Source organism: Oncorhynchus masou, chromosome 20 (genome assembly GCF_036934945.1).
Source record: "Oncorhynchus masou masou isolate Uvic2021 chromosome 20, UVic_Omas_1.1, whole genome shotgun sequence".
Lineage (NCBI taxonomy): Eukaryota > Metazoa > Chordata > Actinopteri > Salmoniformes > Salmonidae > Oncorhynchus > Oncorhynchus masou.
Window position 1 is genome coordinate 14,882,170 of NC_088231.1, and position 26,519 is coordinate 14,908,688.

Here is a 26,519-nt window from a genome sequence, read left to right on the forward strand (position 1 = left end):
TACTGTAGACTGTATCACCCCCCCCACCACCACTGTACTGTAGACTGTATCACCCCCCACCACCACCACTGTACTGTAGACTGTATCACTTCCCCCACCACCACTGTACTGTAGACTGTATCACCCCAACCACCACCACCACTGTACTGTAGGCTGTATCACCCCCCCACCACCACTGTACTGTAGACTGTATCACCCCCCCCCCACCACTGTACTGTAGACTGTATCACCCCCCCCACCACTGTACTGTAGACTGTATCACCCCCCACCACCACCACTGTACTGTAGACTGTATCACCCCCCCCACCACCACTGTACTGTAGACTGTATCACCCACCACCACCACTGTACTGTAGACTGTATCACCCCCCCACCACCACTGTACTATAGACTGTATCACCCCTCCCACCACCACTGTACTGTAGACTGTATCACCCCCCACCACCACCACTGTACTGTAGACTGTATCACCCCCGCCACCACCACTGTACTGTAGACTGTATCACCCCCCCACCACCACTGTACTGTAGACTGTATCACCCACCACCACTGTACTGTAGACTGTATCACCCCCCACCACCACCACCACTGTACTGTAGACTGTATCACCCCCCCACCACCACCACTGTACTGTAGACTGTATCACCCCCCCCACCACCACTGTACTGTAGACTGTATCACCCCCCCACCACCACCACTGTACTGAAGACTGTATCACCCCTCCCCCCACCACTGTACTGTAGACTGTATCACCCCTCCCCCCACCACTGTACTGTAGACTGTATCACCCCTCCCCCCACCACTGTACTGTAGACTGTATCACCCCCCCACCACTGTACTGTAGACTGTACCACCACCGTACTGTAGACTGCATCACCCCCCACCACCACCACTGTACTGTAGACTGTATCACCCCCTGCATCACCCCCACCACCACTGTACTGTAGACTGCATCACCCCCCCACCATCACTGTACTGTAGACTGCATCACCCCCCCCACCATCACTGTACTGTAGACTGTATCACCCCCCCCACCACCACTGTACTGTAGACTGTATCACCCCCCACTGAACTGTACCACCACTGAACTGTAGACTGTATCACCCCCACCACCACTGTACTGTAGACTGTATCACCCCCCACCACCACTGTACTGTAGACTGTATCACCCCCCCACCACCACCACTGTACTGTAGACTGTATCACCCCCCCTACCACCACTGTACTGTAGACTTTCACCCCCCCCACCACCACTGTACAGTAGACTGTATCACCCCCCCCCCACCACTGTACTGTAGACTGTATCACCCCCACCACCACCACCACTGTACTGTAGGCTGTATCACCCCCGCCACCACCACCACCACTGTACTGTAGACTGTATCACCCCCCAACCACCACCACTGTACTGTAGACTGTATCACCCCCACCACCACCACCACTGTACTGTAGGCTGTATCACCCCCGCCACCACCACCACCACTGTACTGTAGACTGTATCACCCCCGCCGCCACTGTACTGTAGGCTGTATCACCCCCCCACCACCACCACTGTACTGTAGACTGTATCACCCCCCCACCACCACCACTGTACTGTAGACTGTATCACCCCCGCCATCACCACTTAACTGTAGACTGTATCACCCCCCCCACCACCACTGTACTGTAGACTGTATCACCCCCCCACCACCACTGTACTGTAGACTGTATCACCCCCCCACCACCACCACTGTACTGTAGACTGTATCACCCCTCCCACCACTGTACTGTAGACTGCATCACCCCCCCACCACCACTGTACTGTAGACTGTATCACCCCCCACCACCACTGTACTGTAGACTGTATCACCCCCCACCACCACCACTGTACTGTAGGCTGTATCACCCCCCCCACCACCACTGTACTGTAGACTGTATCACCCCCCCCCACCACTGTACTGTAGACTGTATCACCCCCTCCCCCACCACTGTACTGTAGACTGTATCACCCCCCACCACCACCACTGTACTGTAGACTGTTCACCCCCCCACCACCACCACTGTACTGTAGACTGTATCACCCCCCCACCACCACTGTACTGTAGACTGTATCACCCCCCCCACCACCACCACTGTACTGTAGACTGTATCACCCCCCCACCACCACTGTACTGTAGACTGTATCACCCCCCCACCACCACTGTAGTGTAGACTGTATCACCCCCCCACCACCACCACCGTACTGTAGACTGCATCACCCCCCACCACCACCACTGTACTGTAGACTGTGTCACCCCCCCCCACCACCACTGTACTGTAGACTGTTCACCCCCCCACCACCACTGTACTGTAGACTGTGTCACCCCCCCCCACCACCACTGTACTGTAGACTGTATCACCCCACCACCACCACTGTACTGTAGACTGTATCACCCCCCCACCACCACCACTGTACTTTAGACTGTATCACCCCCGCCACCACCACTGTACTGTAGTCTGTATCACCCTCACCACCACCACTGTACTGTAGATTGTATCACCCCTACCCCACCACCACTGTACTGTAGACTGCATCACCCCCCCCCCACCATCAATGTCCTGTAGACATGTCCTATAGAGCTCCATTTTTATGGAACCACCACCCATGTAGAGACTGCAAACTCGGTCCAACCACCAACTGTCTTTACTGAAGACTCATCTCTTCAGTGGGTCATATGATTGAGTGTAGTCTGGCCCAGGAGTGGGAAGGTGAACCAAGGCTGTACTGTAGAACGAACACCCTTGCTGTCTCTGCCTGGCCGGTTCCCCTCACCACTGGGATTCTAGCCTCTAACCCTATTACAGGGGCTGAGTCACTGGCTTGCTGTCTCTCATGCCGTCCCTGAGGTAGACTGCGTCACCCCCCACCACCACTGATGTGGTCATCCTGTCTGGGTTGGCCCCCCCCCCCATCACCACCACTTGGGTTGTGCCGTGGCGGAGATCTTTGCGGGCTATACTCAGCCACCACTCAGGATGGTAAGTTGGTGGTTGAAGATATCCCTCCAGTGGTGTGGGGGCTGTGCTTTGGCATAGTGGGTGGGGTTATATCCTTCCTGTTTGGCCCTGTCCCCCACCACCTCGTAGGTGGGGCCACAGTGTCTCCTGACCCCTCCTGTCTCAGCCTTCAGTATTTATGCCCCAGTACCACCACTGTCTGGGGCTGGGGTCAGTTTGTTACTATCTGGAGTACTTCTCCTGTCCACCATTCCACCCTGTGTGAATCTAAGTGTGCGTTCTCTAATTCTCTCCTTCTCTCCTCCAGGACCTGAGCCCTAGGACCATGCCCCAGGACTACCTGACATGATGACTCCTTGCTGTCCCCAGTCCACCACCACTGGCCGTGCTGCTGCTCCAGTTTCAACTGAACCGCGGCCCTAGGACCATGCCCCAGGACTACTTGACATGATGACTCCTTGCTGTCCCCAGTCCACCTGGCCGTGCTGCTGCTCCAGTTTCAACTGTTCTGCCTTATTATTATTCGACCATGCTGGTCATTTATGAACATTTGAACATCTTGGCCATGTTCTGTTATAATGCTCTACCCGGCACAGCCAGAAGAGGACTGGCCACCCCACATAGCCTGGTTCCTCTCTAGGTTTCTTCCTAGGTTTTGGCTTTTCTAGGGAGTTTTTCCTAGCCACCGTGCTTCTACACCTGCATTGCTTGCTGTTTGGGGTTTTAGGCTGGGTTTCTGTACAGCACCACCACTGATATCAGCTGATGTACTATATAAATAAATTTGATTTGATTTGATTTTGATTTAGACTGTATCACCCCCGCCACCACCACTGTACTGTAGACTGTATCACCCCCCACCACCACCACTGTACTGTAGACTGTATCACCTCTCCCACCACCACCACTGTACTGTAGACTGCATCACCCCCCCACCACCACTGTACTGTAGACTGTATCACCCCCACCACCACCACTGTACTGTAGACTGTATCACCCCCGCCACCACCACTGTACTGTAGACTGTATCACCCCCCACCACCACTGTACTGTAGACTGCATCACCCCCCCACCATCACTGTACTGTAGACTGTATCACCCCGCCACCACCACTGTACTGTAGACTGTATCACCCCCTCCCCCACCACTGTACTGTAGACTGTATCACCCCCCCCACCACTGTACTGTAGACTGTATCACCCCCCCCACCGTACTGTAGACTGTATCACCCCCCACCACCACCACTGTACTGTAGACTGTATCACCCCTCCCACCACTATTGTACTATAGACTGTATCACCCCTCCCACCACCACCGTACTGTAGACTGTATCACCCCTCCCACCACCACCGTACTGTAGGCTGCATCACCCCTCACCACCACCACCGTACTGTAGACTGCATCACCCCCCACCACCACCACCGTACTGTAGACTGCATCACCCCCCCGCCACCACTGTACTGTAGACTGCATCACCCCCCCACCACCACTGTACTGTAGACTGCATCACCCCCCCCCCCACCATCACTGTACTGTAGACTTTATCACCCCCGCCACCACCACTGTACTGTAGACTGTATCACCCCCGCCACCACCACTGTACTGTAGACTGTATCACCCCCCACCACCACTGTACTGTAGACTGTATCACCTCTCCCACCACCACCACTGTACTGTAGACTGTATCACCTCTCCCACCACCACTGTACTGTAGACTGCATCACCCCCCCACCACCACTGTACTGTAGACTGTATCACCCCTCCCACCACCACTGTACTGTAGACTGCATCACCCCCCCACCACCACCATCACCACTGTACTGTAGACTGTATCACCCCCCCACCACCACTTTACTGTAGACTGTATCCCCCCCACCACCACCACTTTACTGTAGACTGTATCACCCCCCCACCAACACCACTACCACTGTACTGTAGACTGTATCACCCCCCCCACCACCACTTTACTGTAGACTGTATCACTCCCCCACCACCACCACTACCACTGTACTGTTGAGACTAGAGGTCGGCCGATTATGATTTTTCAATACCGATACCGATTATTGGAGGGCCAAAAAAGCCGATACCGATTAATCAGAAATGTTTTGTATTTTTTTTTTTGTAATAATGACAATTACAACAATACTGAATGAACACTTATTTTAACTTAATATATTACATCAATAAAATCAATTTAGCCTCAAGTAAATAATGAAACATGTTCAATTTGGTTTTAATAATGCAAAAACAAGTGTTGGAGAAGAAAGTAAAAGTGCAATATGTGCTATGTAAGAAAGCTAACGTTTCAGTTCCTTGCTCAGAACACGAGACCATATGAAAGCTAGTGGTTCCTTTTAACATGAGACTTCAATATTCCCAGGTATAAAGTTTTAGGTTGTAGTTATTATAGGAATTATAGGACTATTTCCCTCTATACCATTTGTATTTTATTAACCTTTGACTATTGGATGTTCTGATAGGCACTTTAGTATTGCCTGTGTAACAGTATAGCTTCAGTCTCTCTCCTCGCTCCTCCCTGGGCTCGAACCTGCAACACAACGACAACAGCCACCCTCGAAGCAGCGTTACCCATGCAGAGCAAGGGGAACAACGACTAGAAGGCTCAGAGCGAGTGACGTTTGAAACGCTATTAGCGCACGCTAACTAGCTAGCCACTTCACTTCGGTTACACCAGCCTCATCTCGGGAGTTGATAGGCTTGAAGTCATAAAAATGCTTGACGCACAACGAAGAGCTACTGGCAAAACGCACGAAAATGCTGTTTGAATGAATCTTTACGCGCCTGCTTCTGCCTACCACCGCTCAGTCAGATGCTTGTATGGTCAGTCAGATTATATGCAACGCAGGACACACTAGATAATATCTAGTGATATCATCAACCATTTGTAGTTAACTAGTGATTATGATTGTTTTTTATAAGATAAGTTTAATGCTAGCAAGCAACTTACCTTGGCTTACTGCATTCGCGTAACAGGCAGTCTCCTTGTGGAGTGCAATGGGAGAGAGGCAGGTCGTTATTGCGTTGGACAAATGAACTGTACGGTTGCAAGAATGGATCCCCCGAGTTGACAAGGTGAAAATCTGTCATTCTGCCCCTGAACGAGGCAGTTAACCCACCGTTCCAGGTAAGAATGTGTTCTTACCTGGCTTGCCTAGTTAAATAAAGGTATAAAAAATATTAAACATTAAAATATATATAATTTTTAAATTGACAAATCGACGCCCAAAAATACAGATTTACGATTATTATGAAAACTTGAAAAAGGCCCTAATTAATCGGCCATTCCAATTAATTGATCGACCTCTAGTTGAGACTGTATCATCACCACCACCACCACTGTACTATAGAGACTATACCACCACCACCACTGTACTGTAGAGACTATATTATCACCACCACCACTATACTGTAGAGATTATATCATCATCACCACCACCAATGTACTGTAGAGACTATATCATCACCACCACCACTGTACTGTAGAGACTATATCATCACCACCACCACTGTACTGTAGAGACTGTATCACCACCACCACCAATGTACTGTAGAGACTGTATCACCACCACCACCAATGTACTGTAGAGACTTTATCACCACCACCACTGTACTGTAGAGACTGTATCACCACCACCACCACTGTACTGTAGAGACTGTATCACCACCACCACCAATGTACTGTAGAGACTTTATCACCACCACCACTGTACTGTAGAGACTGTATCACCACCACCACCAATGTACTGTAGAGACTGTATCACCACCACCACCAATGTACTGTAGAGACTTTATCACCACCACCACTGTACTGTAGAGACTGTATCACCACCACCACCACTGTACTGTAGAGACTGTATCACCACCACACCACCACCACTGTACTGTAGAGACTATATCACCACCACCACTGTACTGTAGAGACTATATCACCACCACCACTTTACTGTAGAGACTATATCACCACCACCACTGTACTGTAGAGACTATATCACCACCACCACTGTACTGTAGAGACTATATCACCACCACCACCACTGTACTGTAGAGACTATATCACCACCACCACTGTACTGTAGAGATTATATCATCATCACTACCACCGCTGTACTGTAGAGACTGTATCACCACCACCACCACTGTACTGTAGAGACTGTATCACCACCACCACTGTACTGTAGAGACTGTATCACCACCACCACCACTGTACTGTAGAGACTGTATCACCACCACCACTGTACTGTAGAGACTGTATCACCACCACCACTGTACTGTAGAGACTGTATCACCACCACCACCACCGCCACCATCACTGTACTGTAGAGACTGTATCACCACCACCACCACTGTACTGTAGAGACTGTATCACCACCACCACCACCACTGTACTGTAGAGACTGTATCACCACCACCACTGTACTGTAGAGACTGTATCACCACCCCCCCACCACCACCACTGTACTGTAGAGACTGTATCACCCCCCCCCCCACCACCACCACTGTACTGCAGAGACTGTATCACCCCCCACCACCACCACTGTACTGTAGAGACTTGGCTATGGGAGGGGAAAGAGGGGTTTATGTTGTTTTTAATCATATCCTTGGCTGTACAGTAATGTGTAGTAGTGGACTAGTACAATGTGTGTGTGTACAGTCTAGTGTGTGTGTGTGTGCGTGCATGTTGAGTCCCAGACAAAGCCCCCTCCCCTCGTAGCCTGGGTCAGAGATATGACCTTGTGAAATGTCAGCCCGCCCACAGGGTGGCCCTGCCTGTGTCTCACACACACACACACACACACACACACACACACACACACACACACACACACACACACACACACACACATGGTGGTCCTGCCTGTGTCACACAACCATGGCGACGGGGTGCAGCAGAGGCAGCATTGTAGCGTTACGGCTAGCCTAGCGTCTTGAGGTGTAGTGTTGCGTGGAGGAGTCTCGGGACCTCAACACTAAACCCAGGAAGGAGAGAGAGAAAGGCAGGGGGAGAGTTAGGGAAAGAGAGGGGGAGGGCAGCAAAGGGCAAGACAGATGATGGGAGAGAGGGAGAAGGAGAGGTCGATAGAGGGAGTGAAAGGGGGGGATAGTTCAAATTCACCCCCCCTCAACCCTCCACTGTGTACTCCTGAGACTTTAGGTCAGCAATCTAGCCATTTCCCACTAACGACATTACAGCCATTAGGGCCTGGCTGCTTTCTTTCTGTAGCATGTCACATGGACGCGGGTCATGCCTCGCATACTTCGCCCCTCTGGCCCGGCTCAGGTGACTAAAAGCTTTCAGTGGGAGTGAACGGCGGCCATGGAAAAACAGTAGGTCTTAGACCTGCTGACATTCTCTCTCACGCGCTCGCTCCCTTTCTCCCGCTCTCTATTTCTCTCTCTCCCTTTCCTCGCTTAATGTCGTCTTAGGAAATGTGAAGGAAGATGTGAAGGAAGACACACACACACACACAGTGCATAGAAACACACACAAAGGGTGCACCCACACACAACATAAACTGTGTAAAAAAAGAGAGGTCAGGTCTCTGGTTGTAAGGTGTAGTGTCCTGACTCCTGTAAGTGTTCAGTCTCTTCTTTTCCCTGCCCTGGCCTCTGTCATGGTGTGTGTGTGTCCTGACTCCTGTGTGTGTGAGATGGAGTGTGTACTAGCGTCCCTGCGTGGTGGGTAGATTTGTCGCTGTGCATGTACGCTTGGTCAGAGTGTTTGGGCCACGGTTGCGGTCACCTCTCTGGCCCATAGTCGGTGACGACCAGACCAGATGTGAGCTGACTCTAATGACCCCTGCGGGTGGGGTTGCTGAGGCAACCGCTTTCCCCTCTGCCTGTAAACAGAGAAGCAACCCACCAGTGTTCTTAGACGGGGTCGCCAAGGTGAAGACTAGCCTTGATGTGTGTGAGCGAGAGGGAGAGAGAAGAGAGCTCAAATGACGTGTGTGTGTGCGTGCCTGCCTGCGTGCGTGCGTGCCTGCCTGCGTGCATTCGTGCGTGCGTGCGTGCGTGCCTGCGTGCGTGCCTGCCTGCCTGCGTGCGTGCGTGCGTGTGTGCGTGCGTGCCTGCGTGTGTGCCTGCGTGTGTGCGTGCGTGTGTGCGTGCGTGTGTGCCTGCCTGCGTGTGGAGAGGAGAGATTGTGTCTCAGTGTATGAGTGTCATGGCTTCTCTTGACCTTTTTTTTGTTATTCCCGCTCTCTGTTTTCTTCGGTTGATGCTCAATGGGTTTATTTTTTGTTGAAGCCTCTACTGTCCCCCCCCCTCCCAGTACAGTAAAGTTTTGACATTTTCTTAGCCCAGGCTTGTTGCTTTCTGACATCTTCTTATGGAAAGGGGTTAATATGTTTCAGGAATACTCACTTTCTTTTGTTTGCCCTTGTCTGGCAAGCTGTAATGTTTTGCTTATGAATATTGATACACCAAGTGTATATTAATGACCCTGGGTGACCTTAACCCTATCCTTATTGGCTCCCTGGTGGTATCTGCATCCTCATGAATATTAAACAGGCTCTGTAACCTCCATTACCCTAATCTTTGCTGTCTAGCCTCCCGGAAGGTCCTGTTGTCATGGTAACCCCGTTACTAAACTCCTTGGGAGAAAAAAAATTGACCCTGGGAAAAAAATATATGTTGAAAATAAAGGATTGAAAAATCATTACAGTTATTTTATCGAACGTTGCTGGTGATTCTCAGTGCTGAGAGAAAGGCTTGGGGAAAGCTGGTGGATTTTGTTGCATTAAAGCTCCTTGGATTTTCGGCGTTATTATGATTTTCTTCAGTCATTGCAAAGGCAGTGAGTTACCCCTTGCTGAGAGCGCCGAAGTCTATTTGGTATTTTGAATAGACTGTTCCCTTTGTACTTAGCTGGTAAATAGAATTGAGAGTGCTCACTTGTGATAAGGAGGCGTCAGAATGAGTGTATAGTGTAGTAGTCTGGCTCACTTTGTAATCCAGGTGACAGGTGACTGCTGACTTGTTGAATTACAACGTCAATCCTTAAATCAACGCTGTTCATGTCAATGCCTCCTAGATTGTCATTTAAGGATTAGCTCTCAAACCTTTATCATTTTTTGCCAGTAGTTTTGAAATTGGTTCTCAAGAGCCTAAAGTGTTCCCTGTTTTTTTGTGTGTACTACGTCATCATTTGGTATGGTATGCAACGTCCCGCAATTTTGTAAAAAAATAAGTAATCCCACTATATGTTACAAATGTCTTGTGCTAAAGATCCTGGAGTTTATCTTTAATGACAAAATCCAGTCCTTTCCTGGGTAATGTTCATTAGGGAACACTGTAGTAAAGCATTGTGCAACAGAAAAAGCTAAATCAAGTGTTTTCATATTGGATAAGTTCAGGTAGCACCTCCCCGTTTCCCTCCGTCTATGATCCAATGAACGCGACCCTGGTTTGTCCTCAGCTCTGACCATGATGATCCCTTCCTCCTCTCTTTTCATCTCACCATACGTCTCTTCTTCTTCTCTCCTGTAGATGTGGACAGCGTCGAGGAGAGTGGGCCCGACGGGGTCTGCTGTCCCGTGGAGGACGACGGCGGCGTTGGCGGCGGTGGCTGGTACGGGAACGCCTCCGACACGCGATCCGAGTCGTCGTACAGCGGTGACATCCATGACGACCATGAGCTGTTCCTCCACGGGGGCTCCTCCCCCACCCCCTCCCCAGACCGACCTCCGGAACACCCCGACACCTCAACTGAGAGCTCCCTGGGGGGCTGCCCTACGCCTGTCCACAACCACCACCACCACCGGGCCTCCCTTGAACTCCTGAGCCTAGGGGTGGACGGAGGGGTGTTCTCTGCCCAAGATACCCTTTCCTCCGTGGTATCCTCGCTCTATGGAGAGGCTGCCTCCGAGGCCCTGGGGAAACCCCTGAGTAGTAACCTGCGGCGCCTCCTAGAGGCTGGGTCGTTGAAGCTAGATGGGGAACTTCTGGGGAGAGTGAGAGGAGGGGGAGGAGAGTCGCCCCCTATAGGCTTAGCTCCAGCCCTGACCCTTTCCCCCTCCTCCCATCATGCTCAGCAGCTAAGTGCCCTCGCCCGAAAACTGGCGTCCAATAACAACAACAACAGCGGAGGCTCCGCCTCAGCCTCACCTGCCTCTGTTGCCATGTCGACCACTGCCATCAAGCAGGAGCCCTGCGACCCCTTCGCCTCGGTGGTCGCCCCGAGCAACGGCGCTGGCTTCGTGTGGGTGGGAGTGGCAGGTGACGGGAAGTGGCCCCCGGCGGGTTGCTCCACCTCCAGCGGCGGGTCCAGCCTATCACCGGACTCGGCTATCCAGAAGCTGAAAGCGGCAGCCAACGCGGTTTTACAGGACAAGAATGCCACCGTAGTGGCCTCGTCTACTTCCTCTTCATCATCCTCCTGCTCTACCGTACCCACCCTGGGAGGAGGGAGCCGGGGAGGAACAGACGACTCGGTACGCTTCGATGCCTTCACCTCCCCCTTCAGCCCTCAGTCGGCCAGCTCCACGCTAGCCGCCCTGTCCAAGAAGGTGAGCGAGCGCTCCCAGACCACCTCCACCTCCTCATCAGACCACCAACACCAACCCTCCACCGGCTCCCCCTTCCTCTCCCTGGTCTCTATGACTTCCTCGGCTGCGCTCCTCAAGGAGGTGGCAGCCCGGGCGGCAGGGAACCTTCTTGCTGATAAGATGGAGGCCCCAGCAGGAGGAGGGGCCATCCAGGAGGACATCAAGCCCCTGCTGGACAGGAACCAGAAGGCAGGGACCCCCACAGGGCCCCAGAGCGCCATGGACCTGCTGCTGCCCTCCACCCCTAAGGGAAGGGCCAAACCCAGCAGCCAAGCAGGTAGGCCAATCTACCCTGACCCTACATCATTTCTTCCTGAGGTGGCATTTGTTGTCTAAAAGCCTTATGGTGAGTTTTTGGATCTACTGTAGTAAGCTACATTCTGTTTTGTTTTGCAGTTTGGTAAATGTAATAGTGAGTTTATCAAGATATTATGTCAGCTACGTTTTGTCGTCGTGACAAGGTTCGGAACATTGGAACGTTGTTAAGAACACTGGACCTTTTGTATAAACCTTGTGACAAACAAAGTGCCGCTATCCATCAATCCCAGAAGGTGTTGTTTCTCTAGCAAGGTTTTCTACAACAATGAACCGTTGTGGAAGACCTTCCCAGGTTGAACACCACAACAACAGCAGATTTTTTTATGTATTTCAATCAGTTATTTCACCTTGCATTTTTCAAGGTTGTTTGTCGGTACTAGTTCATTTCACCTTGCACATCCTGAACTGTCCTCGGATATTAAATCCTCTTCAGCTTTTCAACTTATTTGGAAACTATCGTTTACAGATATTCTCCAAGCTTTTGCTTATTATATGGAATTAAAGCTGGTCTCTAAGCAAATATTCTAATATGTTGAATCCCTTTATATTACACTTTAAGGACATACACATTTGATTTACTCTATTACGGATGCCCCACTTCACACAAAAAAAATATATATATTTTTTATTTATTTATAAGAAATTATTTAAAATTATTATTTTTGACAAATTGCATGATTCGCGTCAAAGTGGTAGGGATTCGGTTCAATCACCGTGAATCGAATCATGCGAATCAAAATAATAATTTGTGAACCGGGGACAGTAAAATAAAAAATGTAGAAACCTTCCTTTTGTCTATAAAACTTGTTTTGTAGATACTTTAATAAGTTGATTTCGGAAGCTAGCCAGTAGTCAGCTTGCAGTGAACCGTAAGCTGAGATAAATGACTAGAATAGGAACATTTCCTGTTTCCAGAAAATGTGTGTGCTTGCTTCAGCTGTCCAAAAATGTATTTTTTATAGTAGTGGAAGGTGTTAAATGAAGATTTCAAGCTGAATAGAAGCTGAAGCAGTTCAATATAGTAAGAATAGGTCTGATTACTTTAGTGGTATGATATATATTTCAACTAGCACATCAATCATGAACAATGGCAGAACTATGCCTTCACTGCTTTCAATGGGGCTATTTAACACGGGAACCAATGTAGTTAAGTGATGATGCCTGAAAAGCCGGTGTTTGGAGGATATATTGACACTGGTTTGTCTCGGGCTCGGGCTTCGAGAGCATTATCACTTTTATACAAAGGGTTACCGGTTACCAACATATTCAAATGCTGATTGACATATTTTCATTAAAAACGTTATTTTGATGAATTTATTCATACTATTTCATCCTTCCACAAGATATAGCCCCGAAACAAATCTAGAGTTGATACCCATGGTTCGTTCTATTGGTTCGGTTGCTAAAGATGCGACCCAGTCGTTCAGTCTTTTTGTTCTGTATCTATGGACGTGACCCGTCATTCAGTCTTTTTGTTCTGTATCTATGGACGTGACCCGTCATTCAGTCTTTTTGTTCTGTATCTATGGACGTGACCCAGTCGTTCAGTCTTTTTGTTCTGTATCTATGGACGTGACCCGTCATTCAGTCTTTTTGTTCTGTATCTATGGACGTGACCCAGTCGTTCAGTCTTTTTGTTCTGTATCTATGGACGTGACCCAGTCGTTCAGTCTTTTTGTTCTGTATCTATGGACGTGACCCAGTCGTTCAGTCTTTTTGTTCTGTATCTATGGACGTGACCCAGTCGTTCAGTCTTTTTGTTCTGTATCTATGGACGTGACCCAGTCGTTCAGTCTTTTTGTTCTGTATCTATGGTTCTGTATCGCGACCCAGTCGTTCAGTCTTTTTGTTCTGTATCTATGGACGCGACCCAGTCGTTCAGTCTTTTTGTTCTGTATCTATGGACGCGACCCAGTCGTTCAGTCTTTTTGTTCTGTATCTACGGACGCGACCCAGTCGTTCAGTCTTTTAGTTCTGTGTCTATGGACGCGACCCAGTCGTTCAGTCTTTTTGTTCTGTATCTATGGACAGTCTTTTTGTTCTGTATCCCAGTCGTTCAGTCTTTTTGTTCTGTATCTATGGACGTGACCCAGTCGTTCAGTCTTTTTGTTCTGTATCTATGGACGCGACCCAGTCGTTCAGTCTTTTTGTTCTGTATCTATGGACGCGACCCAGTCGTTCAGTCTTTTTGTTCTGTATCTATGGACGTGACCCAGTCGTTCAGTCTTTTTGTTCTGTATCTATGGACGTGACCTAGTCGTTCAGTCTTTTTGTTCTGTATCTATGGACGTGACCCAGTCGTTCAGTCTTTTGTTCTGTATCAATGCACGTGACCCAGTTGTTCGTTCTAAATGTTCCATTGTCATACTGGCTGGCAGCGTTCTTATCCCTTGCTTGCTAGCTAGCCAACTACGGCTAACTTTACAGTCACGTCAAACAGTGCAGAAAGACCAACAGTGGCTGCATTTTTTAAGCTGTTTTCTAGTGACATTTATTTGGATGCATCCGTAACACTGAGCTAACGAGGCACGATTTCGCCTGGAATAGAAAATGTGCTCTCTCGTCAGGACACGGTTGTTCAGAGGAGCTCGCCAACAACACAGCTAACACAATAGCTTCATCCTGAAGCTGGAAAGCTGTATTCTTTGTATACATCCATAAAAATGATGCCAGCTGATTAATGACTTAGAATGGCTGAGAAACGCTGCCTGCCTCTCTCTCGTCCCGACTCCCGACCCCTACACGTTCATTACTATGGGACAGTTGGAGATCGAATTTGAATATTGAAACAATGTTGCAAATGTCGGTGAGACAGTAAGGTTTATAAAAATGTCTGCTGTTGAAAACTAAATGTTAGTCTAGAAGAAATGTGAGTTAATATCTAGATGCTTTTTATAGTGGAGATCAAGTTTATAACTTCCCTGCCTGGGCTGATGAGACGGTGGGTTTCTCAGTCAGATGGAACAGACTAAATAGGCATTTTAACGTCATAGATTTAGCTGGTGGTACCTTGTGGAATAGACACCGACTGGAATGCGCTTTTAACCAATCAGCATTCAGGGTTAGACCCACCCGTTGTATAATTTGTAGGATACCCTGACTGGGACTCAAACCCTGGTCCCTGTGACTCATTATAAATGGCTAAAATCTCTTGGTGAGGTTTCTAGGTTTGTATTTATTTTATTAATGTATTTAAAAAAAAAAAAAAAATTGCTCACTCGCCCCACTTTTGATAAAGAGAGAGAGATAGAGAATCCCCTTCCCCGTCTGGCCTGAGTCTGGGAAAAGGTCTGTGGGCCTGGCAGGATGTCCAACCCAGACCATTTGCGCTCAGCTCTTCGGTGTGTGCTCTCAGCACAGTAGGAACCGAGAGTCCATATCCGTGTCTGTTCTGCAGATTCTTCTGGCTCCATCAACCTCCCTTTACCAGTCACCTCTGTACAGACTGGTGGAGGTTGGAGCCAGAGGAGTCTGCAGTTAGGTCCTTCTCCTCTGTCCTCAGATCAGCATTCAGCAGACTCCCAGCCAAACACAATCCCATCAGTTTACACTGGGCAGGTCCAGAACAGACTATGGGAGGCGCACAGTACTACACAGAGCCATGACTACATGGAACTCTATTCCACATCAGGTGACTGACACAAGCTGTAGAATCAGATTTTAAAAATCGATACAATGAAACCTTATAGAACAGCAGGGACTGTGAAGAGACACACACCGGTACAGACACATGAATACACATGCTAACTCACGCACTCTGCACACTTAATGGGTTGTGGACACACTTAATGGGTTGTGAAATGTAATGTCATGTAATATTTATAATTGTATATAACTGCCTTAATGTTGCTGGACCCCAAGAAGAGTAGTTAAAGGGGCTCCTTAATAAATACAAAATACAACACACACACACACACACACACACACAACTCTCTCCTCTCTCAAAATGAGCAGCCTTTAGGGAGAACAGTGGAGTGTGTTCCAGGGTAGATGGATGGGCGCTTTTGAAGGATTGTGTCGTAACCCTTAAGCCAAATCTAAAATGGCTGGATCAAATTGACTTGAGACGGATGAGAGGGAGAGAGGCAGTCAATGCAATATTCTGTGATCTGCATGTTAAAAAGGGTTGTCGGCGGTAACCTGCAGCCGTCAAGGTCGCGGTGGAATGCTGTACAAATGCAGTTACTTGTCTGGTGGCCAGACAGAAAAAACATGCCCTTGGTTATTGATTGTTTTGTTTTGTTTAATTGCAGTAGGCTGGTCTGGTATGAAATTGTTACACATTTAGCCTATATTTAGTGTTACATAAATCCGTGTAATTCTACATAGTTTAGACATTTCTTGATAATTGATCTTGATTGCCCTGGAGAGAGAGCGATAATCTGCTATCTGACGTACTGACCAGTTAAACGTCATTCCATCTTTTTTCTTTCTCCTCCATCTCTTCCCCGACATTCTCCAATGAGCAAGGAGTCCACGGTTATCTTCTCTCCTCTCTCTCCTCCTCCCCCTCTCTCTCCTCCCCCTCTCTTCTCTCCCTCGCTCCAGTCGGTTGGGCCGCAGATGGCGGTTTATTGTTGCAAATAGGCAGTCTCGAGGTTTTACACCCGGGGTCAATGAATGGCTGAGCGCGGTAATTTCACCAAACACTGATTACCAGATGTTTTCCAAGGAACAGGAGGAGAATACTCATGAAGCCATCGATGACAGGCCCGTGGTGAATTTGTAATGCAATCATGCCGTGTCCTAATAAGGCCAATTAAACGGCGCAATAGCGTCCGGAAATGAAGCCAACAACAATAATCGAGATAATAAAACATCCTTGAGTTTGACTTATTTTGTTCGCAGACGCACAGCAGGCTTTGTTGAGCCTTCTCAGCTTAAGGTGTCTAGAGGTCGTGTCTCACCTCGTAGAGGTGTGGGAATAGTGACAAAGTCAGTAACCTTAGAGAGGCTCCATAGTCCGTAACTCCTCTCTGGTAAGGAAGAAATGGACTAGTGATTGGGGGGGATCGATAGTTGCATATCGCAATACTATTTTTGGACGATATTGTATGGATTTGTTTTAAAAAATCCAGGTAGTGTTAGCTAGCGCTAGTCGACTGTACCTGCGCCATAACTAACGTATTTCTGATCCTATAGCTTGTTCTCCATCTTCTTTTTAAATAGGGAGCCAAGATGTTTTCAGCACTTTTATTTCCATGACTGATCAAGACTAGTTTTCTCATGGTCTCTCTTGTCTCTCTGCAGCAGACATATGGTGAGCAATATGTTTGGAACATCAAATCTCAATAAAACTGCAGTATATGGAATCGCAATACATAGAATGGTGAGAATTGTAATGCACATCGTATCGGCACTTTAGTATCATGATAATATCGTGTGGTGTCCCAAGTCCCAAGCAATTCCCAGTTCGAGAAATGGACCTGTTCCAATACTTCAGAAATGTATCCCTCACCTTCCTAGCTTCCTTCTTTTCTTCCTTGAAGTAATCACAGATCTGACATGAGCTGAATTGGGGAAAGCTATAAAGTGGAAACCTTACTTACACCTTACCAGTCACTTATAGATCGGATAGGTGCACTGACATCAAGCAAACAAGGAAGGAATGAATGATGCATTGCTTAAGTATTTGTTCAGGGGACTGTATGCTCTAAATGACTTGTATTTTTACTGAGCTGCCCTTCTCAGCCAGGTATCCCTTGGTAAAGTATTATTCTGAACTCCCTGGTTAAATAAAGGTGAAATAAATAAATGTCTCATCCCCTCTTTTTCCTCTCCTCTCCCAGGTTCCCCGGGGGAGGACGGAGGGAAGCCGTTCCAGTGTCCGGTGTGTGGCCTGGTCATCAAGAGGAAGAGCTACTGGAAGAGACACATGGTGATCCACACCGGCCTGAAGAGTCACCAGTGTCCCCTGTGCCCCTTCCGCTGCGCCCGCAAAGACAATCTCAAGTCCCACATGAAGGTGAGATGATGGGAGCCTGTGATGCCTCCTTTGACCTTTGACCTGTGACCTCATCGTGTTATCCATCCCCTGAGGTCGTAATTGTGGAAGTGGTGCTAATGCTACTAATTGCTCAAAGGAAGGGAGGTGTAAGCTCTAGTCAAAGTCACCTCTAGTGTAGCGGGGTAACCTGCCTCAAATGATACTGTAGTTAGTAGACCAAAGCTAGAGGGGGTTTTAACAAGAACGAGAAGCTCCAGATGTTGAGGGAATCCTTACTGTTTTACGCTCTTATTTAATCTCTTTTACTCATTTTATTTCAATTATTTATTTGCATAGGAACAGATTCAATTAGCCCGAAACATTGACACACGTTGAATGGACAAACACGGTGATGCATTGCTCCATTGTAGCGTAGGCAAATTTTCAGTGTCTTGTCCTCAAATGAGCATAATTGCTTTGAATGTTGTTGCTGTAACAATGCGGAGGTACCCCCACCACTCATCCTATCCCTGTATCCCAGGTCCACCAGCATCAGGACCGGGGCGAGACGTTCCAGTGCGAACTTTGCCCTTTCACCTCCTCGCGCCACTTCAGCCTCAAGCTCCACATGCGCTGCCACCAGCACTTCCCCCGCTCTGGGTCCGCCTCCGACGGGGTCAAGGTCAAGGAAGAGGCCACCACGGACACGGAGGGCGAGGGGTCACTCCTGGGCGATTTCAACCTCGGGGAATCCCCCCTCCAGTCGGACGCAGGGAACCAGAGCTCCCCTGGAGTCTCCAACCACCACGTCTATATAAAAGAAGAGCCCCAGGAGAGGGAGCTGTCGGTGCTGTCGCCCTTCACCCTTTGCAGGGACAGGGAGCGGGAGCGGCCTGGTAGCAGTGGCAACTCCCTGGACCTCTCTATGGGGGGAGTCGGCTTGGGGGTGGGGGTGCGGTCCAGTCCTGGTGGAGGTCCAACGGCAGCGTCCCTCTTCAGCCCGGACATCACCACCAAGACAGCCACCGACCTGCTCATGAAGCTCTCAGGTAACCATGACAGCAACTCCCGTCAATAACAACACTCACTAACGGCCACCCAGTCCAACACCTATTCATCACTGAAGAGATTTCACAAAAGGTTTATGTATGTTGGACTGGTGGGAAACTTTTGATGGCCATTTCAGGACTTTTGAGCGTCTTAGCATATTTCTTAGGGTTTCGTCATGAATGTCAATGAACGTCAACTCATTAATCCAATAACCCCAACACCCTGCTTTGCCTCTCCAATAACCTCATCAACAACAAACACGCTATCGTTAGCCAGAATAACGCTAGGTATTATATCAGGTTTGTTGAGATGCATTCCACCGTGTTGTGACGATGGCAAAGGATCAGTTACTTTGAGACAATGGCTGAAGATTGATGGGGGAAGGTGTGCCCGGGGTTGGGTGCCAAGGTCGGGGTTGAGGCTGCCACTCTAACTCCTAATGCCAGCTAATTAGATTGAGATCTCCTGAACGAGGGATGCGGAAGGAGGAGAGGGACAGGGATGGGGGGGGGGGGTAGAAAACCCTCGGATCATTAGATTAATTAAAAATGTATGCATAATTCATAAATTAAGAAGAATTCATAATTTGAATTTCATAATGATTAGCGCCCTTAACTTCTGCTCCGTGACCCTGGCTAGGATGCGCCGTGCGATGTGCGTCGCGGAGGGACTGGACAGGTTTAGTTAACCCCTCCAGTTCGGCTCCGCGCCGGTGCCCCTCGGGTGCCAGTCGCACTTCACTCCCAGACTTTGCAATCAAGCCAGGAAAGTCCCAGAGGAGATGGAGCCAAGATGGCTTCTTCTCTCACCATGTCAGCCCAATGTAGAGTGGCGGACGGGCGGCGGACATCTTAGTTCAATGGCGGCGTCATTCATGCAGTACCGGAGGGAATTTGAAAGATGGGAGGACACACTTTTTTGTTTTTAAGGAGCGGATAGTAGTGGACTTGAGTGATGTTCGAGATAACGATGATGTTTAAATAGAATACTGGTCCTTTTGATTACCGAGGACTTTCATGATCATCTCTGAGCGCGGTTGGTAAAAAAGAGAAGGGGGGGTTTGGCCCAAAGCTTTACTTAGATCTTTTGCACTCTTTGCTGGGCCGTACAGCAGACAGGGAGGGTAGAGAGGAGGAGAAAGGGAGGGGGAGGTAAAGCTTCTTCTCAGGGGAACCTCGGGACTCTTTCTTTTGACCTCCCTGCCAAGAGCGATTGAGTGTGTACATGCGGCAGCTCATCTCCTGATTTACCACTGCTGTCACAGTGCCTGTATCAATCCCACAAGGGCTGTAAAAGAGAGAGAGAGGGGTGGAGGATGGAGAGAGAGGCTGTGAGAGGGGACGGGAGAGGGGTTGAAGGGCTGTAAGAGAGAGAGAGAGGTGTAGGATGGACAGAAGGGCTGTAAGAGAGGGAGAGGGGTGTAGGATGGACAGAGGGGCTGTAAGAGAGGGAGAGAGGTGTAGGATGGAGAGAAGGGCTGTAAGAGAGGGAGAGGGGTGTAGGATGGAGAGAAGGGCTGTAAGAGAGAGGTGTAGGATGGACAGAAGGGCTGTAAGAGAGGGAGAGGGGTGTAGGATGGACAGAAGGGCTGTAAGAGAGGGAGAGGGGTGTAGGATGGACAGAAGGGCTGAGAGAGAGGAGGTGTAGGATGGACAGAAGGGCTGTAAGAGAGGGAGAGGGGTGTAGGATGGACAGAAGGGCTGAGAGAGAGAGAGAGGTGTGTAGGATGGACAGAGGGGCTGTAAGAGAGGGAGAGGGGTGTAGGATGGAGAGAAGGGCTGTAAGAGAGGGAGAGGGGTGTAGGATGGACAGAAGGGCTGTAAGAGAGAGAGGGTGTAGGATGGACAGAAGGGCTGTAAGAGAGGGAGAGGGGTGTAGGATGGACAGAAGGGCTGTGGGGGAGAGGGGTGTAGGATGGACAGAAGGGCTGTAAGAGAGGGAGAGGGGTGTAGGATGGACAGAAGGGCTGTAAGAGAGGGAGAGGGGTGTAGGATGAGAGGGGCTGTAGAGGGTGTAGGATGGACAGAGGGGCTGTAAGAGAGGGAGAGAGGTGTAGGATGGAGAGAAGGGCTGAGAGAGAGAGGTGTAGGATGGACAGAAGGGCTGTAAGAGAGGGAGAGGGGTGTAGGATGGACAGAAGGGCTGAGAGAGAGGTGTAGGATGGACAGAAGGGCTGTGAGAGAGAGAGAGGGGTGTAGGATGGACAGAAGGGCTGTGGGGGAGAGGGGTGTAGGATGGACAGAAGGGCTGTAAGAGAGGGAGAGGGGCGTAGGATGGACAGAAGGGCTGTAAGAGAGGGAGAGGGGTGTAGGATGGACAGAAGGGCTGTGGGGGAGAGGGGTGTAGGATGGACAGAAGGGCTGTAAGAGAGGTGTAGGATGGACAGAAGGGTGTAGGATGGACAGAAGGGCTGAGAGAGAGGGAGAGGGGTGTAGGATGGACAGAAGGGCTGTAAGAGAGGGAGAGGGGGGCTGTAAGAGAGAGGTGTAGGATGGACAGAAGGGCTGTGGGGGAGAGGGGTGTAGGATGGACAGAAGGGCTGTAAGAGAGGGAGAGGGGCGTAGGATGGACAGAAGGGCTGTAAGAGAGGGAGAGGGGTGTAAGAGAGGGAGAGGGGTGTAGGATGGACAGAGGGGCTGTAAGAGAGGGAGAGAGGTGTAGGATGGAGAGAAGGGCTGTAAGAGAGAGGGTGTAGGATGGACAGAAGGGCTGTAAGAGAGGGAGAGGGGTGTAGGATGGACAGAAGGGCTGAGAGAGAGAGAGGTGTAGGATGGACAGAAGGGCTGAGAGAGAGAGGTGTAGGATGGACAGAAGGGCTGTAAGAGAGGGAGAGGGGTGTAGGATGGACAGAAGGGCTGTAAGAGAGGGAGAGGGGTGTAAGAGAGGGAGAGGGGTGTAGGATGGACAGAGGGGCTGTAAGAGAGGGAGAGAGGTGTAGGATGGAGAGAAGGGCTGAGAGAGAGAGGTGTAGGATGGACAGAAGGGCTGTAAGAGAGGGAGAGGGGTGTAGGATGGACAGAAGGGCTGAGAGAGAGAGAGGTGTAGGATGGACAGAAGGGCTGTGAGAGAGAGAGGGGGTGTAGGATGGACAGAAGGGCTGTGGGGGAGAGGGGTGTAGGATGGACAGAAGGGCTGTAAGAGAGGGAGAGGGGCGTAGGATGGACAGAAGGGCTGTAAGAGAGGGAGAGGGGTGTAGGATGGACAGAAGGGCTGTGGGGGAGAGGGGTGTAGGATGGACAGAAGGGCTGTAAGAGAGGGAGAGGGGTGTAGGATGGACAGAAGGGCTGTAAGAGAGGGAGAGGGGTGTAGGATGGACAGAAGGGCTGAGAGAGAGGGAGAGGGGTGTAGGATGGACAGAAGGGCTGTAAGAGAGGGAGAGGCGTGTAGGATGGACAGAAGGGCTGTAAGAGAGGGAGAGGGGTGGATAAAAAGACAGAGAGGGCGAGATCATATCCTTGCAATTGAGGAAGGCCGGCGTAGGCAGACCTGGCTCTCAAGAGAAGACGGGCTGTGTGCTCACTGCCCACAAACTGAGGTGGAAACTGAGCTGCACTCCCTAACCTCCTGTCAAATAAATGTCCATATTAGAGACACATATTTCCCTCCGATTACACAGATCCACAAAGAATTTGAAAATGAATCAAATCTTGATCAACCAGTGAAGAACAAACACCATTGTAAATACAACCCATATTTATGTTTATTTACATTCCCTTTAGGACTTCTACTATTTCCACATCGTTACAACACTGCATATAGACATAATATGACATTTTAAATGTATTTTATTGTTATTAATTTTTGTTTTTCACTTTTGTATATGATCTACCTCACTTTCTTTGGCAATGTTAACAAATGTTTCTCATGCCAGTAAGCCCCTTGAATTGACTTGAACGGATAAAAAACTGCTAAATAAAGTGACAGACGACAGAGAGAGAAAAAGAGAGCGAGTAGGATCTGACTGAGTTCCCCAGGCATAAACACTCCCTGACCTCTGACCTCATAATTTTTAGGCTGCCCTGATTCTCCTCTGGGTGTTACGACCGATCCCCTTTGATTTCTCCCCCGCACGGCAACACTGACACAACCGACAACCTACCCAGTGTGACCCTCCACATTCTGATTTGAGAGGGGAAAGATGAGTCCGCGGAGGTACTTTGAAATGCGTGGATGGGGCCCGGTTAGGACGCTACTCGCAGGACCCCTCAGACGGGTAATAATGGCGGTCCCCGCTGTGACCCCGTTTGGAGGTGACGGCGAGCGTGACCCCAGGCCGGGTGTGAATAATTGGCACGCCGCTGAAGCAAGGGCTTGTGGGAGGAAGTGTCGTTGGTGCTGAGGGTGTCTTATTTATCTCAGAGGCGAGAGCGAGAGAGTGAAAGAGAGAGAAAAAGAGCAAAGGCGTTGGATGCAGTGTTTGATGCAGTTGGAGTATCTTAGTGATGTAGTGTGTGTTTGTCTGTGTGCGAGTGTGATTGTGAGTTGACACGTTTTATACCAAACCATTATGTCTACATAATATACTGTAAGATATCCAGTCACCTATTCTCTCATTCAAATATTGTTTAAGATTCATCTGACAACACCTGCTGGGGTGGGCAGACACGTTACAACCTCTTCTCAATAATGTATTTTCCTCTCGACCACGACACATGAACAGAGTCAGCCAGTCAGTCAGTCAACACTTCTCATATGTGACCTCTGGTCCATCCTCTCTGCTGTCAGCCCTCAGTATCCACACTACTCTGTGCAGCTCAGTATACACACTGTCAGCTTGTTGCTGCCTTCCACTCCACCTGCCTGTGTGTGTGTTTGCGCACAGACACTAGCCCAGCAGCCACCTCTTTCTCCTCTCCTCCTGGAGAAAACAGGAGCCAGTTGTTAGAGGGGGAGCAGGCCAGCGTGACAGAGGTGGAAAGCTAATGAAGTTATTTGACGGCAGGCCCGGCCGCGGAGCGAGAGGTGAGGAGCATTGGACAAGCGTCTGGCAGAGAGACGGATGAGGCGGGGAGAGGAAGGAGAGTGTGGCAGAGGCAAGGGGGAAAGGTGAGGCAGAGGCAAGGGGGAAAGGTAGAGGCAGAGGCAATAGTAAAGGGGAGAGGGAAAGGTAAGGTAAGGGGAGGGATTGGATAAGAGGGGACTTAAATGTAATGTAATGTAAAGCAGAGGCAAGGGGGAAAGGTAGAGGCAGAGCAAGGGGGAAAGGTAGGGCAGAGGCAAGGGGGAAAGGTAGAGGCAGAGGCAAGGGGGAAAGGTAGAGGGCAGAGGCAAGGGGGAAAGGTAGAGGCAGAGGGCAGAGGGGAAGAGGTAGAGGCAGAGGCAAGGGTTAGTGGCAGAGGCAAGGGGGAAAGGTAGAGGCAGAGGCAAGGGGGAAAGGTAGAGGCAGAGGGGGGGAGAGGGAAAGGTAGAGGCAAGGGGAGAGGGAAAGGTAGAGGCAAGGGGAGAGGGAAAGGTAGAGGCAAGGGGAGAGGTAGGTCGCTCTGGATAAGAGCGTCTGCTAAATGACTTAAATGTAATGTAATGTAAAGGTAGAGGCAGAGGCAAGGGGGAAAGGTAGAGGCAGAGGCAAGGGGGAAAGGTAGAGGCAGAGGCAAGGGGGAAAGGCAGAGGCAAGGGGGAGAGGCAGAGGCAAGGGGGAGGGGGGCAGAGGCAGAGGCAGAGGCAAGGGGGAGGCAGAGGCAGGGGGAGGGCAGAGGCAAGGGGGAGAGGCAGAGGCAAGGGGGAGAGGCAGAGGCAAGGGGGAGAGGCAAGAGGCAGAGGCAAGGGTTAGTGGCAGAGGCAAGGGTTAGTGGCAGAGGCAAGGGTTAGTGGCAGAGGCAAGGGGTAGAGGCAGAGGCAAGGGGTAGAGGCAGAGGCAAGGGGTAGAGGCAGAGGCAAGGGGTAGAGGCAGAGGCAAGTGGTTGAGGCAGAGGCAAGGGGTTGAGGCAGAGGCAAGGGGTAGAGGCAGAGGCAAGGGGTTGAGGCAGAGGCAAGGGGGAAAGGCAGAGGCAAGGGGTTGAGGCAGAGGAAAAGGAAGAGTGATAAAGCAACAGCAGGAGGAGTAGAAAAAGGGACAAAAGAACAAGAAAGCCAGAGTCTGAGGTGGAGCGTGAAAAAGAGAAAAAAAAGAGAGAGGGAGAGCAGTGTCCGGCTGGCTGGCTGATGGCATGTCAACAGGGCGTGATAACAGAGACAGGCTGATAGCACCATCACCCCTGGGCCACAGACAGACAGAGACGGGATGAACCCTAGTGTACTACTACTATACACAACGGGGAAGCTGCCACTGAACCGCTACATTGAAGGCAGGCAGAGATGGATAGTCACCTCTCAGCCAGAGACAGTAAAACTGCTACTCACGACATGGGGCTGCCACAGACCTGCTACATTGGCGGCAGAGATGGGATACATCTCCATTCACTCAGACCAGGCCAGGCAGAAAGCTACTCATCACATCACCCAGTCACCTAGAGATGGCTGTTGGTTATTTCCTCAACTCTGACCTAAACACCGACAGCATTCGGGGGGAAGTTGACGTGCTACAGAGTGCTAAAGCGTGCGCAGAGGGAAAGTACTGTTATTCGACTTCTGTCATTTTATTTGGTTAAAATAAACCCAGGCACAGCATATCACCATAACTAACAGCTTAAACTATGGTGATTGGTGGTGGTAGCAGCAGCAGTAGTAGTAGAAGTAGCAGCAGTAGTAGTAGCGGTATTAGTAGTCGTGGATGTAGTAGCAGTAGTAGTAGTTGTGGATGTAGTAATAGCAGCAGTAGTAGTTGTGGATGTAGTAGTAGCAGTAGTAGTAGCTGTAGTAATAGTCGTGGATGTAGTAGCAGCAGTAGTAATAGTCGTGGATGTAGTAGCAGCAGTAGTAATAGTCGTGGGTGTAGCAGCAGTAGGTAGTAGTAGTAGCAGCAGTAATAGTTGTGGATGTAGTAATAGGAGCAGTAGTAGTAATAGTTGTGGATGTAGTAGCTGTAGTAGTAGCAGCTGTAGTAATAGTCATGGATGTTGTAGTAGTAGTAGCAGCAGCTGTAGCAGTAGTAGTAGTAGCAGCAGCTGTAGAAGTAGTAGTAGAAGCAGTAATAGCAGCAGTAGTAGTCGTTGTAGCAGCAGCAGCAGTCAAAGTAGAAGCGGCAGCAGCGGTCAAAGTAGTAGCGGCAGCAGCGGTCAAAGTAGTAGCGGCAGCAGCGGTCAAAGTAGTAGCGGCAGCAGCGGTCAAAGTAGTAGCAGCAGCAGCGGTCAAAGTAGTAGCAGCAGCAGCGGTCAAAGTAGTAGCAGCAGCAGCGGTCAAAGTAGTAGCAGTAGCCGCGGTCAAAGTAGTAGCAGCAGCAGCGGTCAAAGTAGTAGCAGCAGCAGCGGTCAAAGTAGTAGCAGTAGCCGCGGTCAAAGTAGTAGCAGTGGTCAAAGTAGTAGCAGCGGTCAAAGTAGTAGCAGCAGCGGTCGTAGCAGCAGTGGTCGTAGCGGTCGTAGCAGTAGCGGTCGGAGCAGTTGCAGCAGCAGCGGTCATAGCAGCAGCGGTCGTAGCGGTCGTAGCAGCAGTGGTCGTAGCGGTCGTAGCAGCAGCGGTCGTAGCAGCAGCGGTCATAGCGGTCGTAGCAGCAGCGGTAGTAGCGGTCATAGCAGCAGCGGTAGTAGCGGTCATAGCAGCAGCGGTCGTAGCAGTCGTAGCAGCAGCGGTCGTAGCGGTCGTAGCAG

The 26,519-nt window shown here is 49.9% G+C and overlaps 1 protein-coding gene across 3 annotated transcripts in view; it reads left to right on the top strand.

Annotated features, from left to right (window-relative positions):
• The window catches only part of znf827 (zinc finger protein 827), a 122,103-nt gene that overhangs the window by 47,276 nt on the left and 48,308 nt on the right, over positions 1 to 26,519 (top strand). For 2 of the 3 annotated variants that reach the window (XM_064926467.1, XM_064926469.1), the window contains exons 2-4: positions 10,486 to 11,820; positions 17,651 to 17,826; positions 18,329 to 18,836. In XM_064926467.1, the coding sequence (XP_064782539.1) occupies positions 10,486 to 11,820; positions 17,651 to 17,826; positions 18,329 to 18,836 (2,019 nt within the window). The remainder of the gene's footprint in view (positions 1 to 10,485; positions 11,821 to 17,650; positions 17,827 to 18,328; positions 18,837 to 26,519) is intronic. The other variant, XM_064926468.1, reaches the window with a different exon arrangement.